The sequence below is a fragment of the Leptonychotes weddellii genome, chromosome 9 (genome assembly GCF_054177405.1).
Source record: "Leptonychotes weddellii isolate Sample4059 chromosome 9, ASM5417740v2, whole genome shotgun sequence".
NCBI lineage: Eukaryota > Metazoa > Chordata > Mammalia > Carnivora > Phocidae > Leptonychotes > Leptonychotes weddellii.
In genome coordinates, this window is record NC_138377.1 from 68,209,224 (window position 1) to 68,229,139 (window position 19,916).

General features: G+C 39.2%; 1 protein-coding gene across 1 annotated transcript in view; it reads left to right on the forward strand.

Moving 5' to 3' along the window:
* Positions 1-19,916, forward strand: part of FMN1 (formin 1) — a 376,423-nt gene that overhangs the window by 66,022 nt on the left and 290,485 nt on the right. Inside the window, exon 2 of the mRNA XM_081830845.1 lies at positions 13,139-13,317. Within this exon, the coding sequence (XP_081686971.1) occupies positions 13,139-13,317 (179 nt within the window). The remainder of the gene's footprint in view (positions 1-13,138; positions 13,318-19,916) is intronic.

A 19,916-nucleotide genomic window follows, 5' to 3' on the forward strand; every position in this document is an offset into this window, starting at 1 on the left:
GGGGTGGGAGGATGGGTTAGCCTGGTGATACATATTAAAGAGGGCACGTTCTGCATGGAGCACTGGGTGTTATACACAAACAATGAATCATGGAACACACTACATCAAAAACTAATGATGTAATGTATGGCGATTAACATAACATAATAAAAAAAATGAAAAAATGCAAAACCCATTCTTAGCTCACAGGCTATACAAAAATAGCCTGTGTGCCGTATTCGGCCACTGGGGCCGTAACTGTTAACCCCCGTGTCAGGTGTAGATTCCCAAATAGTTCTGCAAGGATGTATTCCAATTTGCTCTTTTACCAGGAATCTTGGAGAGTATTTGTTTCACAGTAGCTTCCTTGTATTGTTTTAATATTAATATGAGGACATTCATTCTATACTATTTGTTCTATACTATTTTTCAAAATATGTAGCTTTACATTTACTACTGGGTTTTTGTTTTTTGTTTTTGGTGGGTTTTTTTGGATTATAGGAGTTTAATACTCTAGGTCCGGTTCAGAATATTCTATAAAAGACATTCATTCTGTTAGGCACTGAAATCAAATACATGTATCTCTAACGTATGAGAACTGAAATGGCCAAGATGCACTCTCAGCTTCCTGTCTAATGAAACCACGGCTATCTATATTCCCTAGTAGAAACATTCCTCCTTGGGTCACTAAGATCCAAACCCAGCAAGCCCAATGTTGCAAGGGTAGGAGGCAAAAATTATGCAAGTGATTTATTAAGTATAATATTGTGAAGGGCTACTCTACCTTTGGTTCCCAGACTTGCATGTTCTGAGAGGAATGGCATCATATTTTTCCTACTAGTTGAAAGCATATACTACATTCTTGGGGTAATTGCAGAGATTTGTGCCACCATCGAAGATTTGAAAGATGTAGGGATGGTGATTTATACCATACTCCCGTTTAATTTCTCTTTTGGCTAGTGAGAAAACAGATGGCTTTTAGAGAATGACTGGATTCTTATAAATTTAATTACATGGAATGCAATTTGCAAGTGCTGTTTCAGATATGGTACTGACTGAGCACATCTACATAGCGTCTGGGAGCTAATATGCATTTATTGATTTAGAAAATGCTTTATTTTCATGCCAATCAATTCATCTTCATCTGCAAGGGACAGCAGTATACCATCATTGTCTTACTTTAGGGCTATGACAATTTACCTTTTCTCTATCATAATATAATCTGAAAGGAGTCTTATCATTTTGATTTCTCTCAAAAGATTACACTGGCCCATTACATTGCTTCTATTATTCTAACTGGGTATGGCGAGCATCAGGTAGCAAACACCCTAGATGCTTTAGTAATACGCAAACGTGCTTCAGGGTAGGAAATAAACATCATTTTTGATGCCAATTACTGTCAGTCAGAATCCTGGCAGAAAATAGTTGGTACATTCAAAAGGGTTTAAACTGAAAATAACTTAATGAAGAGATTATGTCCAGACCAATTAAGAAAACCAGCTTGGGTTTGTGAGGTTCCCAGAAACTAGCAAAAGCAAAAAGCCATTACCAGCCCTAGGCCTGAAGGGGGGAAGGATGGAACAGTATTACAGGAAGCTGGTAAGAATTGGAGCATGGAAGAGGGTTAGGTAGCAAGAGATATGGTTGCTGAAGAAAGTAGCCACCACCAAAATCTTGATCCAGTAGGTATGCAGTGACAAAACCTCTTTCTTTTGTTCTCCACTTTCTTGCTTGTTATGTTAGACATTCTCCTCAGCTGTCTTGTGATCACTGGTTGTACATGCTTAAGGTCTGGAGACTAGAAAGCTGACTGGAAGCTCTGAGTGCCTGTGAAAGGGTATTGGATTTGAGATTCACTGTAGGGTGATCTGGGACAGCATTTTATGAAGAAACTGGAGGCAGAGTCAATGTCTTGAGCTAGTCCTATTTCTCCCAGAATAATGTTCCAGTACTTGCCTACCCTAGAGACTGAAAGTGTTCTAGAAGCCTAGTGGGGCAACAAAAGTTAAGACCTTAGCATTTAGCTTTCAAGAAGAAGATGGTTACTGAATCCACTGTTTTCTCTGAGTTCACCATGCATCAACTGTGCCTGATATCCCCTAGTCCAGGGAATAAATGTTAAGATATTGACCACTGTGGAAGAGAGGCCATAATTCAGTGTTAAGTAAGGCTATAAATTTTCCTCTGATCACCACTTTAGCTACATCTCAAATATTTTCTAATTTCCCTTATGATTCTTTTTTGACCTATGAAGTTATTTTTGGAGTGTGGTGTTAATTTCCAAATATTTGGAATTTTCTAGATAGTTTTTAGTTATTGGTATCTGAAATTTTTTTAAAGATTTTTATTTATTTATTTATTTGACAGAGAGAGACACAGCGAGAGAGGGAACACAAGCAGGGGGAGTGGGAGAGGGAGAAGCAGGCTTCCTGCGGAGCAGGGAGCCCGATGCGGGGCTTGATCCCAGGACCCTGGGATCATGACCTGAGCTGAAGGCAGACGCTTAATGACCGAGCCACCCAGGTGCCCCTATTGGTATCTGAATTTAATTCCATCTGTCAGTGAACATATTTTTTATGATGTTGATCCTTTGAGATTTATTAATAACACAGTATATTGACAATTTTGATAAATTCTATATGCACTTGAGAAGAATATGTATTCTGTAGTTATTGGATAGTGTATCTTATAACTATCAATTAGGTAAAATTGGTAGTAATGCGGTTTATTTCTTCTATATTCCTACTGATTTTCTGTCATCCTGTTCTATTAACTACTAAGACAGGAGTATTGAAATCTCCAAATATAATTGTGAATACATATATTTATCCAGGCTAGTTCTGATAGTTTTGCTTAGGTATTTTGAAGTTCTGTTACCAGGTACAAACGAGTTTAGGATTGCTATTTCTTTCTGATAAGTTGACTCCTTATCATTATGAAATTTCTCTCTTTATCCCTGGTAACATATCTCATTTCAAAGTTTATTTTTGTCAGATATTAATATAGCCACTCAAGCTTTCTGTAATTAGTGTTTGTATATATAGCTTTTTCCATCCTTCTACTGTTCACTTATTTATAATTGTACATATAAAATGAGTTTCTGGTAGATAGCATATCGTTGAGTCTTGCTTTTTTACCCAGTCTGATAAACTCTGACTTCAAATTGGAGTTTTTAGGTGATTTATATTTAATGTAACTATCAGTATATTTGAGTTTTAATCCACCTTCCATTTGTTTCTGTTCCCTTTTACATAATTTTCTATCTTCTTTTAGATCGAGTGCTTTCTAGGATTCTAAATTAATAATCCACCATTAGAGATACCATTTTTAAAAACTGGTAACTCTATAGTTTATAATATGCAACTTTAATTTATCACAGTCTGTTTTAAATTATACTGCTTCACATAAATGTCTGACTCTTACAACAGAATATTTCCATTTCTCCTTCTTGGATGTGCTGCCATTGTTACCAGCATCTCTTACCTACATATGTTATAAACCACACAATATATTATTTTTATTTCAGTTAATTATATTTTTTAATAACTTCAATAATGAGAAAATTGTCCTGTGTATTAACTTACATGTTTATAATTTTCAGTGTTTTCCAAATTCTCTTCTGATTTCTAAAAAAGATTTATTTATTTGTTTTAGAGTAGGGGGAGGGGCAGAGGGAGAAAGAGTCTTAAGGTGATTTTGCACTGAGCACAGAGCCGGACATGGGCATCAATCTCAGGACCCTGAGATCATGACCTGAGCTGAAACCAAGAGTTTGACACTCAACCAACTGTGCCACCCAGGTGCTCCTCTTCTGATTTTTTCCCCTTTGCCAGAAAAAAAAAATTAGCACTTCCTGTGGGCTAAGTCAGCTGAAGATGAATTGTCTGGCTTTTAATTGTCTGAAGAAGTCTTTGTTTTCCTTTCATTTTGGAAGATATTTTTACTGCATGTCAAATTCTAGGTTGACTCTTATCTTTCAGTACTTTAAAGTTGTCATTCCATTGTCTTCCAGTATGCATGTTCAGACAAGAAGTCTTTAATTATTCTTTTCTTTGGTTTCCTATATAGTATTCTTTTCTCTTACTGCTTTTATTTATTTATTTTTAAAGATTTTATTTATTTATTTGACAGAGAGAGACACAGTGAGAGAGGGAACACAAGCAGGGGGAGTGGGAGAGGGAGAAGCAGGCTTCCCGCCGAGCAGGGAGCCCGACGCGGGGCTCGATCCTAGGACCCCGGGATCATGACCTGAGCCAAAGGCAGACGCTTAACGACTGAGCCACCCAGGCACCCCTCTCTTACTGCTTTTATAATATTCTTTTTATCACTGGTTTTCTACAACTTCACTTATTATAATTTTCTTTATGTTTATTCTCCTTAAGATTCATAGAGCTTCTTTGATCTGTGGGTTTATACTTTTTATTAAATTTGGAAAATTTCAGCCAGTATTTCTTTAAATATTTTTCCATCTCCCCTAGACAGACCCCTGCTTCTAATTTAACGTATATTAGACTGCTTGATATTTTCCCATAGGTCACTGGGCCCTATTAATTATCGTTAGTCTAGAAATCATCTCTTCACTGTAAGCCCAGCAATTATGAGGCTCACTTCATTTGTCGTACCTCTTTCAAGGATTATAGTACTGCACTGCTTACTGTCAAATATCTAAAAATAGTTGTTTCCTATATTTTGTTTAGCTTTTAGTTGTTTATGGCAGGAGGTTAATTCTAGGCTCTGGATTCAGGACCCATTCTCCTACATACTGTTTGACCCTGGGTAAAGTTAACTTCTCTATCTCATTACTTTTCTCATCTTTAGCACAGGATTACTTTGTACCGACCTTGCAGGATTATTGTGAAGATTCTCAATAATGTGTAACGTATATAAAGTGACACATAGTAAATGTCCCATATGAAGGAAATTACCCTTAAGAAAATCGATTTGTGACGAGAGAGGGTGATAAATCAGGCCGCAGCTAAGGTTGTTGGGATCAAGTTCAGGACTGCGCCTTAGTACTAATGGCCAGTGGAAGAATGGAAAAGAAAAACTCTAGTGCCTAAGACACTTGGCAAAAGGGGGCCATTTAAGAATCTGGCTGTTTCAGGGAAGCCACTATTTAGTAGTGCTCTTGAAGAACTCTTCACTTTAGTTTCAAATCACTGGGCCATCAAGATAACTTCCAAACCTCTCTGGTTAAAAGGACAAAGGCTATTTGCAGACAACTAGATCAGCGCCATTAGCTCTGTGAAGTCAACTGTTGGTCAAAACAGCCTGGATGGAGGTAAGGCTAAGGTGGGAGTTGACTGTATTATGTAGCAGTGTCTCTCAGAATTAAACATCAGAAAAATCTTGACCGGGGGTGCCTGGGTGGCTCAGTCGTTAAGCGTCTGCCTTCGGCTCAAGTCATGATCCCAGAGTCCTGGGATCGAGCCCCGCATCGGGAGCCTGCTTCTCCCTCTCCCACTCCCCCTGCTTGTGTTCCCTCTCTAGCTGTCTCTCTCTCTGTGTCAAATAAATAAAATAAAATAAAATAAAATAAAAGAAAAAAGAAAAATCTTGATCAGCCTTGAAGGATCAGTATGTTTCCTCTTTTTTTTTTTTTTTTAAGATTTTATTTATTTATTCGAGAGAAAGAGGGAGAGCATGGTGGGGAGGAGCAGAGGGAGAGGAACAAGCCGACTCCCCATTGAGCATGGAGCCTGAGGATGCAGGGCTTTACATGGGGGTCTACACCAGGTTCCACCCCTTGGACCCTGAGATTAGGACCTGAGCGGAAACCAAGAGTCAGCTGCTTAACCGACTGCACCACCCAGGGGTCCCTCCTCCTTTTGATAATAGAAATGAACTAACTGAATGCTTTTTCATTCTTGCTTTGTTTGCCAGGACACTCAAAGTCATATTGTGTTCTTAATCTCTTAAATGTTTACCCTTAATATTGGTATATGTGCCTTCTTTTCTTCTTTGTCTCAATCTTGTCATGCATATTCATGTTTTGTGACTCTTAAGATAATTTCTTTTTGGAAAAAGATTTTTTTAAAAAATATTCATTATATATTTTATAATCCAAGCCTTAGTATTTGATAGGTTTTTTTTTCCTTTCCTATACATCCTTAGCTATTTTAGTAATTATGTCATATCTCTTCAAGAGTTGGGTTCCCCATTGGTATAACTATTCCCATAATAATGGAAAATGTGACATAAAACATAAAAAATGTGATTCAAATTTATTTAGAATGAATACGATAAGAAATGTTTTCTGTATTCTTGTTCTTCACTTCAAGGATTTTTTTTTTTTTTAGAGATTTTATTTATTTATTCGTTAGAGAGGGAGAGAGAGAGAGTTCAGCAGGGGGAGGGGCAGAGACAGAGGGAGAAGCAGTCTCCCCGCGAGCAAGGAGCCCAATGCGGGACTTGATCCCAGGACCTTGGGATCATCACCTGAGCGGAAGGCAGACGCTTAAATGACTGAGCCATCCAGGTGTCCCAATAATATTTTTTTAATATGTAACAAGTATATTCCTTATCATCAAACATACAAAAATTTTTTGATAATAGGCATTTGAAGTACCAAGATCTAATTTCCTCAGCATTTACTGTCTGAGAATGGATAGAGGTTCTTAATGTCTCAGGGATTCCTACAACCTTCCAGATGTGATCTTTTCTTGATCTTTTCTGCACCAAACCTTAGTTAGAAGCATCTGCTCCTACCTTCTATCCATTCTAAAGCAGAGTGACTCGGCATCACTTGTGCTACTTTAAATACACGCCCGTTTTTCAGGTGTTAAAATATTCGGTATGACTATAGCCACAAATGAGTTTCCTGACTTGAGCAATATTTGTCTCTCATTTAACATCTGTATTCTTTGCAGGAAAAGAACATGGAAAGAAGTTAGTGTAATAATAATCATAGAACTATATATTTTTGTACCTCCTTAAAATGCTATTTCATTTAAAGCTATGCCTATAAATAGTTTCATTCATGGCCCGAGGCTCAAGTGTTTGACCTTTAAGGAAGATGTGTCATTGGATGTCATTTCTAAGGAAATGCCCTGAGGAGCTGCCCTTTTGGGAGATGATCAGCCACTTACTTGGAGCTATTGCAGTTGATGACGTGAATTCTATTTTTAGGACTTAAGCAGATTTGGGAGTGTTACCGTGAATTCTTATGAGTTTAATTTTTTTTCTCTTTATCTTCCTGGACAAAAAATAGTCCTTAACATGGGTGTGTGATGTTTAGTGTGTCTTCATTGTATACAGGTTTCTTTTCTTTACTTAAAATGGGGATTTGTTTGCATCCCCCATCAATCTGTCACCCCCCAGTCCAGGTAAAGTTTCCTGAAAGAAAACAATTTTGAACACAGCTCACAGGCATATTTTTATTATTATTAATTTTTAAGATTTTATTTATTTATTTGAGAGAGAGAGAATGAGCAGTGGGGAGGGACTGAGGGAGAGGGAGAAGCAGACTCCCTGCTGAGCAGGCTCCATCCCAGGATCATCACCTGAGCCAAAGGCAGACACTTAACTGACTGAGCCACCCAGGCACCCCATATTATTTTCATTTTATTAATGAGGAAATAAAGGTTCAGAGAGGTTTAGTAATTCCACTAAGTTCAAACAATTAGTAAAGGTCATAGTCCGGAATTGATCCCACCTGTCAAACCATTCACATCTACTTCTTACCCAGACCTCAGTGTTCTCTCATCTATGGATTGGCAATAATGTCCTTCTCTAAGTAACATAAAAGATTTCCCTGGAACCTGGATTTTAGTTTGCCTTTGCCACTAGGTGAACATGTTGGTGCTATCACAACCTTCCTGGGTTTCAGTTTCGTCAAGTATAAAATGAGCAGATAGAAGATATCCAAGATCCCTTCTAACTAAATTCGATTTCATTTCATTTGAATTTAAGCATAACTTCAGAAATTCGAACATTGCATTTGTTTGATGGATATGGATGCTTTCCTCATAGATTCTGAAATTGACATAGCCTACTCCCCATTCCTTCCCACTTCCTGATCTACACGCAGGCTTTCCCTGCCTCTATACACCTTCTACCTCCATCTGTCTGTCCTTGCTCATAAGTTTTCCCTCCCTCAAGGAGTTAGAGGTTGGGGTGGATAGATAAGATGCATTCTCAGAATTACAGTTACCTATCTGCTTAGTGACATTATATCATTTAACATCACAAGGAATGAAAATGGGGGCAATGGGATTGGCAAGCGTTGATCTCAAACTGACAGATACAAGCCATGAGACTATACTTTTACCAAAGCTCTGTCTCCTTGGATAAAGCCATGAATAATTACACACAGGCACACACCCTCTTTACAAGTACTTAACAATGTCACTTTCCATTAGCTACACATTTAGATTGCTATCTCTCTTGCTTGTAAGTACATGTTTGAATAACATAATGAAAGACAACCTGTCTACCTTTGCATATCAGTTCTGATATTCACGGTTGAGAAAACGTCACCTCTTTGGATTTATTTTAAGTCAATATGATGGATGGCCTTGAGAACTACAGCATAGGAGCAAAAACTCAAGAGAGTCTCAAGCTAAGGTTTTTTTCCCCCCCTTCTCATTTTGGAAGCATAACCACTTCATCATTGCTGTCAAGTGAGGGCTCAGTGTGACAGGATAATTGAAGGAGGAAAGCTGAAAGGCACTGTAATTTTGTTCCTTAGGGACTTTTGTCCAGATCTGATTATATGGTATGTTTGCAAACTTCTCTTTGGAAGTGGATTTATACATGTGTTCTATATATGTGTATACCTATATATCTATATATATAGGTAGGTGCATAGGTATAGATATATAGGTATTCTTTAGATGATTAAAGACAATGCCTGCTAAAGAAGGTTAATTTTTCTAATGCAATGTAGTTTGTGTGTGAATCTTGGTATGAATGAGGAAATGGGTATGCCATGAGTTTTTGCTTGATTTTCCAAAACGTGATATATTGAATAATTGTTTTTAGTAGGAATTACAAAAAAATATATATTGTAGTCATTAAGCCCTCTCAGCTGAAATGGTTTAAAGTTTTTAATAGATACAGTGCTTCTGGTGGGGACAGATGATGGTCTATTAGGCAGCTATTTTGATAAATAAACCGCAAATCTCAGTGGCTTGCTGCAAATATTTATTGTTCTCATTCTAAGAGTTGGTTGGCTGTCATTCACTTGATCTGATCTGGGTTCGTTCCAGGCAGCAGGACTATGTTTGGGTCTTCTCTGTGTGTCTCATTTGGGCTCCCTAGCACATGCTTGTCACATGGTGATGGCCGAAACACAAAACAGGGGGAAAAAAACCACAAAATGCCTCTTAAGGCCTGGACCCAGAATTGGCATCCTGTCACATTGCCCACATTCAATTGGATACAGCAAGACGCAAGGCCAGATCCAACATCCATGGACCAGGGGAAATACACAACATCTATGCCAATGGGTGGAGCTCCAAATGCAACTGGAGAAGGCCTTGGGTGCATAATCATAATGCTGGGAGGAAGTGAAATAGTGGAAACAGTGATCCTCAGGTAGGGACACTTACTCCATTTTGGAAAGACGAGCTATGGAGACTGCTTCCAGTTTTAAATGGCATATTACCTTTCCTTTCTGTCTGCTTCTATTGTGTTGATCATTGACAGTAAAACCCCAGTCTGATGTTGTAGGCTAGCATCAGGAAGTGCAGCTCATCATTTGAATGGTTGGGAAAAGCACAGACTTTCAAAGTGGTCCCAAGGTAAGTTGCCCTTTCTGTGCTGTGTCCGTGCTATATGTTGTATTAACAGTGGTCAGCTGTAGCATTAACCTGTGTGCATGTGTGGTTCATCAAGCTATTGAAATGTCTTTGAGAAACAAAATAACCAATAAATATGGAGTGGAAAATGGACTTCTAATATGCACATGGAAGGGAAAGACATGACTGAGTTGAGGAGACCGTTCTCAGCTTTTTGCAAAATGTTCAATGAAAATGTAACATCTCAAAATCTCTTTGTGTCATAAAATTAGATGACGTTTGACTATTTGACAGAATATACTTACCTAATTTCAGGTAATTTTTTTCTCTTTATTAAGATTTATTCATCTGAAGAGAATAGCGTGGCCACTACCTATACTAATCAATGTGGACATGTGTTTTATTTTTGACTATTCAAAAAGCTTGTGTTGTTATTATTAAAACTCTCCATTCAAAGACTTACTTTGTAAGTTCGTTATGTCCTTTCTAATGGTGAATTTGTCATTTGCACCTGTTTGTCAGACTTCTGAGAATAACAGTTTTGTTACTTATTTCTGCCCTTGGTCCTTTCCTGTCCTGAGGATCTTTACCAAAATGACTATGTGTCACCGTTATACCTCGTGCATTTCCTTCATAGGGATATTGTCTGGTTAAATATTAGATGTTAGAAATTGGCTCTTCAAAATGAAAACGGTCTCCAAAATGAAGTTACTTTTCCTTGTTTTTGCCTAACCTTGGTGTTGTCTTTCCTCTGCATAAAGAGTGAATTGGATCATGCTGCACACCTTATTAATGAAGTGTTGGACAGCTACTGCAGGGTGTGTGAGTGTGTTTGCATGGGCACTTACATTTTATCCAAGGACACCGGATCCCTGTTATTGTGGGAACTTCTCACTCTCTTATACCAAAATGATGAACTTCCAGTCACCAGACGATGTGCCTCTGATGATCTAGATGTCTTGCCTTAGGTGTTGTACCTTATGTTGTTTGTGATATACAGACTACGTTTTATGTTATTTTCTTAATCTGTGTAAACTTTACCCAAAGTCAGCCGCTCTCCCCAAATCAAAAGGAAAAGCGGAGGGATTTAAAAAGAGGGATGGGATTAGTAATGAACACATTTCTGAAGATGAGGTAGCACAGTGAGGGGACACCATAAATTTAAACAGTTTGATTTCCTCCTTTCTTGCCAGATATAAACAGAAGTATTCTAGGAGGGAGATGAGCCTTCTAAATGGAAGTTAAACAGAGTCTGAGCTTTTATCTCTCCATCTGTTACAGCACAGCTAGCACTACCTTCCTCGAAGGGTCACATGAGGATAAAGGGGAGGTGCTTAGCAGAGTGCTCCTCTCCGAGGTTCTTTTAGGCGCTAGCCCTTTTCTGTGTCTTCGGAGCAGGAGGAGAGGTCTTAAGCAAAAGCCCAGGGGACAGTCTGTCTCAAGAGAGTAGGTAGCAAAGGGCAGGAAAGGGTGAGGCCAGGTGAATAGAAAGGCCCTCATTCTAAGACATCTGGCTTAAATGAAGGAAGAGCCAGCCCGGTTATAACTTTCCAGACACCCTATGTCTGCAGAGGAGATGCCTGAGGTCTTGGATCCTCATTTTCTCAGTGGCTACAGAATAGTGTTTTGTCAACAGCCTGCCAGAGGCCAGCTGTAGAGACACTGTGACCTGTATCACCTTTCACTTTGAAGTGTGATTGGAAACCAACCAACTGAACAAGCAAGCACAAAGTAAAACCTTGGCTGTTTTCAAATTTTCTTTCTTCTAAAATTCTACTCTTATCTAAAGGAGAAGCATGTTATCCCACAGTCCTTCTGCTAGCTGGCTTATTCTCAGCTCAAGTAACTTGGTATGTCAGGTTTTCCGTATGGCAAAAGTTACTGGCTGGCTGTGGGCTACTATCAAAGACACACTATTACAAGGATTATGTGTAATAAATGCCCTATCATATATCCAACAGTGATCTCTACTGCAAAATGCACTGAGCCTAAACCCTTCTGCCTGGTTGCTTAATATTTTGCCAAGGTTGCTTACCAGGAATTAAAAGAGGCCTAGGAACTTGAGAGCTATGTGGGACTTTAGAGGTGACCTAATCTAGAATTTTCCAAATTGTGTTCCAGTGGAACCCTAATGGCTTCCAACATGTTTCACAAGGATCCTTTAAATGGATTCTGTGGTCCAATAAGTTCAGAAAACACTATTATAAAGAGCTAAGCTTCTTTATTAAAGGGCGTTTCAAAGTCTTTACTACGCTAACGTGAATCGTGGCTCTAAGGGATAGAGCACACAGGTTTTCTCACGTTTATTTGACCACAAAGTCCTTTTGTTGTACAACATGCATTGCCATTTCAAGAATGCCAGGCACAGGCCGCCTAGTCTAGTTATTAAGAGCATGGCCTCTAGTGTTTAACTGGCTGGGTTCAGTTTCTGGCTTTACCATTTATTGACTTTATGATCTGGAGCAAATTGCTTAATCTCTTTGTGCTTCAATTTCCCCATCTAAAATGAGAGCACTAGGGATGCCTGGGTGGCTCAGTCATTGAGCGTTTGCCTTCGGCTCAGGTCATGGTCCCAGGGTCCTGGGATCGAGCCCCGCATCGGGCTCCCTGCTCGGCGGGAAGCCTGCTTCTCCCTCTCCCACTCCCCCTGCTTGTGTCCCCTTTCTCACTGTGTCTCTCTCTGTCAAATAAATAAAGACAATCTTAAAAAATAATAATAATAAAATAAAATGGGAACACTAATGACGCCTACCTATAGAGCTCTCTTACAAATTGAAGAACCGGGCTGAGCACAGTGCCTGGCGCATCCTTGACTACTATCATCCCAACATAGTTTAGGTAAAAACCGACGTAATACCCTCATTCCGGAGATGAGAAAAGTGAGTCCCAAACAGTTCGCTCATGCAGTGTCACTCATTCAACAAAGTGACCAAGTGCCAATATGCACCATGCATGATAATTCTACCCCCAGAAATGAAGATGACCGTGCTGCAGCTTCTGCTCCGGAAGAAAACGCACACTAGTGACTGGTGACTTGGCTCAGGCAACACCTTTAGGTAGTGAATCCAACAACTCAGGCCTCCTGACTTCTGTCCTCCAGCCCCTCCTCTGATTCGGTCTGAAAGAGAACGATCGGTATAGCCGGCATTGGTAAGCAAGGATCATGAACATACAGTACAGCTAATAGACTTCTCTTTTTAAATCGAGTATGAGGGCAGGTGTTTTAAATTCTTTGTTACTGTGATCCAGAAAGAGTAATCAAGACAGGCACTTTTGGAAGAGAGCATACTCTAAAAATACAACCTAGAAAGGAATGTAAGAGGTAGTATGAAATGGCCCACGTAGGAGTCCCCAGATATGGCTGGCTCAATGTTTTTCTAGCCGCCGTGTCACTGATGGTCTTCTCTGCTTTTGTCTAGGCATCTCCTCCGAGAGCTTCCCCTGGGACTGTTTCAATGAGCAGACAGCAGCTAAAGACCTTCCCAACAGGGATGGAGGTGCATGGTTCCTGGGCTATCGAGCAGGACCAGCCTGTCCGTTTCTGCTCCATGAGGAGAGAGAGAAGCCAAACAAAAGCGAACTGTACTTGGATCTCCATGTAAGTAGAAATCTTTGTGCTCCAGCTGTGATTCTTTGCAGTCCACAGAGATGCACTTAATGTAAATTGTGTTCGTAAAACTGTTGAAGCTGCATTTTGTGTGGGGGTCATTTTCTAAAAATCAGTCAGCTGCAGAATACAGAGACTACTCAGGGGTCTGAAATGTGTGCACTAGGACGTGACTGTGTTTACAGTTTACCTGAATGTTTTCAGGGTACTCTCCCCACGTCAGCTTTACTACCTAAACCTTGTGGTGGGAGTACCTGTTTGCTGCTTGTCACCTCTTAATATCATTTTTCTAAAAATTTGAGAAACTAAGTTTGAGAGCATTCTTCAGAGCAATCTAAATACCCTGTCTCCCTCACATGTTCCTAAACCTTTCTTTCTCTCCAGCTGCTCAAATAACAGGTGAACAGGTCAGCGGGAAATCAGCAAATACAAGATGACCCATTTAGAAAACAGCCTTTTCCCTTCTCATTCATCCATGTACTCATTGACACAGAACCATCAACTACACTATACAGAACAGTGGGCTGGGTTGTAGCTACTTCCACACTGTAGATGGCCTGATAGATTGACCAGATTGTCATCACTGTCACCACCCCTCTCCATCTCTCAGTTTCTTTTCAGGGATGAGGGTGAGTATTAGGAAACCAAGAAGAACTTTTTTCTCTTTCTTTCCTTCTTTTTCCCCCTTTCCTTTCTTCCTTCCTTCCTCTTTTTTCTTTTCTTCCCCCCCTTTTTTTTCTTTGCCATTAACTTTAATGCCCATTGGCAATCTTGTGTCCTTGATTCCTTTTGATACCTTCCAATTCATTACTTTCAGGCCCAGAAGTATGTCTTTGATGAACATGGGTTAGGTCTGTATTTCATATGAGTGGAGATTTTCTCAAGCAACCAAGAGCAGACGAACCTTGTGCTTTTCCTAACCATAATAGCATTGTCACTGGATGTCATTTTAGAAAAGCATTCAACATCCCAGTTATGGTAAAAGGAGGTTTGGAATGAAGCTGACAGATCAAAAATCTACAGCCCTTTGTGAGATGAAATGGAAATTTGTAATGTTTTTATTTTTGTCCCCCTACCTCCAGAGTTAGGTTGTGCATCTTAAGATGTGGTCAATGAAAGAAGTCTAACAGTGACATCTATTGGTCAGATTACTTGGTGTTTGCTGCAGCAAGAGGCTTGGGGTCTGAAAGTGTTGAAGTGGATTTTTGGTTTTTTTAAGTTTTTATTTATTTACATAATCTCTACGCCCAACGTGGGGCTCGAACTCATGACCCTTAGACCAAGAGTCACATGCTCTGACTAAGCCAGCCTGGAGCCCCTGAAATGGTTGTTGAAAGACTACTTTCTTTTTCTTCTGTGTTTTTAAAAAATTATGTTTATTGTGTTTTGGTTTTTTTTTTACACTTTGGCTAAACTATGTATTTCTGGTTTTCCTTCTCCCCTGTGAATGAAATTATCTCTTATTTTTACTTATTTCAATTATAAAAATTATAACAATCCTTTTAGAAAATTTGAAATATGTAGTAAAATTGAAAGAAAAGAAGTAACTTTCTGCAGCCAAGGACAACTGTTAAAATTTGATAAATTTTCTTTGTATTTTTCACTATGTATGACTTATCTTAAATGAAGGATTATTTTAACACGTAAACATAGATTTTATATGTTTCCCCCCTTTTTTCTTTACCAATTACTTTTACGTTGCTTATCCATATTGTTACATATTCTTTCTAGATGTGTTTTATTTTTTTTTAAGATTTATTTGTTTGTTTGAGAGAGAGAGAGTGAGCGGAAGAGAGAGCACAAGCGAGGGGGAAGAGGCAGAGGGAGAAGCAAGCTCCCAGCTGAGCGGGGAGCCCGGCCTTGGGGCTCATCCCAGGACTCTGGGATCATTGCCCTAGCTGAAGGCAGACACTTAAATGACTGAGCCACCCAGGCACCCCTCTAGATGTGTTTTAAGTGAATGTATAATATTCTACTACATTGTATCTCAAAAAATTTTTAAATCATTTCTCTGTTATTTGATGTTGATGTTCTTTTCAATTTTGAAATAGTCCACAATTTGGAAATAAATAGCACTACCAAACATAATTTTTCTTGTCCCCATTCCTCCCCCCCCAATATTTAGGACTATTTCTTTAAGATAAACTTGGGATTATTGTCTATAAATATATTTAGGTTTTTGATACATATCACTGCGTAAAAAAGGTCTATTTCCTGAACCACCTTTAATGGTTTATAGATTTACATATTTATATTTATATATTATATACATTATATATGGTATATAAATTATATTTATATATAAAATAATTATATGAATATATAATAAAATTTAAAAATTGTTTCTTAGTTTTCCATTAATTATAATTTTTAAAAATTGGAATAGTTTATTTTTTTAAAAGACTATATTTATTTATTTGAGAGAGAGCGAGAACAAGCAGGGAGAGGGGCAGAAGGAGAGGGACAAGCAGACCCCCCAGTGAGCAGGGAGCCTGATACCTCGATCCCGATCCTTGGGCTTGATCCCAGGATCATGGCCTGAGCCAAAGGCAGACGCTTAACCTATGCAGCCACCCAGGCAACTTGGGATAGTTTCTTTAGATTATTTTCTACATGAGTGGTCTTTACACCTTGAGCCCTAAGGCTCCTCATCTCCAAGTCCTTTGCCCTCTTCAGACAGCACAATTTAACTCCTATGTTTTAAATATTGATACTATAAGTAAGATGCCCATTTGAAAGTGTTCTACTCATTTAGTAAAAGTTTTGATCACCATGCCAGCTCATAAGGACGTCTTTCTTCTGGGGCGGGGGGGGTCTTTGAAGAGTAAGGTCAGGCAGGCATTTACTGCTGTGTGATATTTTGATCAGTTTTAAATGTTTGACAGTACTGCTCTGTTTTCAGTTCTGGACCTGATTTGCAGCATCAATATCTGGAAGGTACTTTCCTCAGCCTTTTTCTATAGATATGCTACTTCTCACTAGTATGCAGGGGTGATAGCTAAAACATTTAAGAATTAGTGGGAGTTTGACACCCAGAAATCAGAATGGCCACTGGCATTCGGACTGGGGCTGCTATTAAGTTCTCTTATTTAGCTGTACATTAATTTAGTTTTTTGTTTTTTGTTTTTTAAATAGAACTAGAGAGGAAATATTTTAGACCTTGGGGCCCATTAGTCTATGTTGTAACTACTCAACTCTGGTGATAAAAACAACCATAGAGGGGCACCTGGGTGGCTCAGTTCGTTGGGCGTTTGCCTTCGGCTCAGGTCATGATCCCTGGGTCCTGGGATCGAGCCCCAGTTTGGGTTCCCTGCTCAGCGGGAAGCCTGTTTCTCCCTCTCCTCCCTGCTCCTGCTCTCTCTCACTATCTCTGTCTCTCTTTCTCGAATAAATAAATGAAATCTAAAACAAAATAAAACAAAAAAAGAACAAAACCAAAAAGAAAACAGCCATGGAGAATACATACGTGAATGAGTGAGCTTGTGTCCCAGTTAAAGTTTATAGATGCTGAAATTTGAGTTTCATCTAATTTTCACATATCAAGAAATATTCATCTTTTGATTTTTTTCTCACCGTGTAAAAATGTAAAGATCACTCTTAGTTTATGAGTCATTCAAAAACAGGCCATGGGCCAGATTTGCAGTTTGCCAACTTCTGCTCTAGACCAAGAGATGGAGATCTCCTTCACTTTCACTCTCAGCTCGACGACTGACCAGCTCTAGGACTGTGGGCACTTGCTTATGTTCAGTTTCTTTATCAAGTGTGTTTTGACAGAATGGAGAGGCATAGGAACAGATGAAATGAAGTGCTATAATATTAAATTTCCCGATGCTATTACAGGAGCATAAGTCAGCCCAAGCAATATTAATATATGGGGAATGGGAATTATTTAAAGAAAACAAATAGATCTTCATATTCTCAATGTGAAATGTATGTCCTAATGTGAGGAACCATGTCACAACTCTGATCGCAAGACCAAAATTTGTCTCCTAACTCTATTTGAAGGCTCATACAACTTTCTGTCTCTCCAGTGCTAACCTTCCCTCCTTCCCCAGTTTTTTTGAAGTACTTTGACATATAATATAAGTTGTATATTGTATAAGTTTCAGGTGTACAACATAATGATTTGATGTGTGCATAGATTATGAAATGATTACTGTAACAAGTTTAGTTAACATCTATCACCTCACAAAATGACACATTTTTTTTTCTTGTGACAAAAACTTTAAGATCTACTCTCTTTGCAACTTCCAAATATGCAATAGAGTATTGTTAACTCTAGTCACCATGCTGTACATTACATCCCCAGAATTTATCAGTCTCATAACTGGAAGTCTGTACCTTTTGACCACCTCCACCTGTTTCCCCCTCTCCCCATTCCCTGCCTAGATTTTATTTATTTATTGGTAACTGCCAATCTGTCTTCTGTTTCTGTGAGTTCAGGTTTTTTTTTTTTTAGATTCTACATATAAGTGAGAATGGAAGATATGTGTCTTTCTCTGTCTTATCTCATTTAGCATAATGTCCTCCAGGTCCATCCATACTGTCACATGCCATATTCATCTTTAGTTACTGAATTGTGCGAGGATACAGAGGTTCCTTTGGGGAACAGCAGGAGGTAAGGCTGGTGTAGGGTAGGTACTAGGCAGGCTCAGGGCACCATGTAATTTTCCAAGCAGTATGTATTTCGATGTTTAAGCGGCCAGTGCCTCTGTCTTAGCATCACTTGGCTGAATGTCAGCCAGACTGCTGCGCAGAGAGATTCTGCTGGGGTGATTATCTTCTTGTCCTCCTAGGACAAATTCTGTGGGCCGATCTACAAAGCTCCTGAAAGACTAAACTCAATGTGCAGTTAGTTCCACTTCTGGGTCAGGAGGTTGCTAAATATTGTGTAGGACATACTTAGAGTGAAAAAAATATTTGTTGTTTGTCTGAAATTCAGATTTAACTGGTTGTCCTATGTCTTATTTATGAAATCTAGCAAATCTAAGTATCAATTTTGGGGCAGTATCCAAATGCACCAAATGTGTGAACTGTCCTGGGGTAGCGTCTATATATGAAAAACCCTGTGTCACCCCAGAGTGCCCATTTAGAGTATGAACATTACAAAGTCAGCTTCAAAGGGCAGTATCATAATTCTACCAAAGTAGGAGCTATCATTGGCCACATTCTTCAGTTTCTAGTACACCTTGAACAAGATGTGTCGAAGGCAACTCACTATGGACAGACTAGAGAGCAGGTGCAAACTCTTAAACATTCCATTTGAGAGGAATGTTCACCATGGGGGATGGTTTATAAAATGTCTGTAAACACAGGACAAGGTTCAGGTAGAAAAGACCCTAAAAGGATTGCGGACTGAGATTGAAAAAAAGATATAAAATGCAAAAAAGGTAAGCAGTCATCAGGGTTGTATGTTGGTTGCACGAATTCTGAAAGTAGGATTTTGCACACTGGCTTTGAAAATACAAACGGAACTCTTCTTGGTGATTTTAGTCTCCAAGGATCATCTCAATCACCTTCTCACCTCTATGGCCCTGATTTCTCCCTACTGAATTGGCTTCATTGGCTGGGGAGGACACAATATCTGCTCCCAAGTAATTGAATCTTAAGAATGTAAGGATATAATTACCAAGGCCATACCCCACCTTAAGTATCTAAACCATAACAAAAACTTCCATGTATCGATCACCTCTGAAATGCCAGGCACCATCCTTTGGGGTATTATTATATCAATTGTACAATAAGGAGAGAGTTTCAGCCAAGTCAGGGGCAAGGATTGGAACCCAGGTCTGTCTGACCCTAGACCTAAGGGCTTCAATGTTAAGCTCCTCTTCCTCTCCACTACTTTGGCTGCTTCTTTGTTTCTTTGTTTTTTGTTTTGTTTTTAACTTCAGAAACAAAACAAAGAAAGTCATTTAATGGATGTAAGTTCTCTCCCATAATCAGTGAGAAGGACTGAGAACCAGGCTCAGCATTAGAAGCTAGAACCACAGTCAAAATCACCCCAGAGAACTCAATCTAGTGAAGATTCTGCAGCTGCTAACGTGGGAGACCAGATGCCATGGCCTTTAAGACCTTGGTCTCTAGAATTAAAGGGGGAGTACTGAGGAGAACCTGAGATGATGTCATTCCTTGCGCCCCAATCCTAAACGGCAGACTCCAGAGCATAATTTAGATTCAACAACAAAGAATGCACAGTGCCTTTGCAGTCCCCGGAAAAGGCCACGTCCTTGTCCTGTTTTCTTGGAAGCCAATGAGAGCCTACCACTTAAAGCTCAAGGCCACAGATTGACTCACCCAAATGAGTAGCATCACCATGACAGTGGGCCTGTATTTGCAAGTGAAGAGAATTCAGAAATATCAGGGTAGTTTGTTTCCTGAAGGAGCATGTTTATTTGTATATGTGAGTACATATGTGCGAGCGTATGTGTGTGTGAAAGAGAGAAAGAGTGAGAAAGACAGAGAAAGAGCAAGACAGAGAACATGTGCCTATTGGCTGGAGGATAAATGATCAAGAAGTGATCCAGGTAAAGAGAAGAGGTGAAAGTCATGAATTATGTGTTGAATTGGAAAATCGCCTTTTTTTTTTT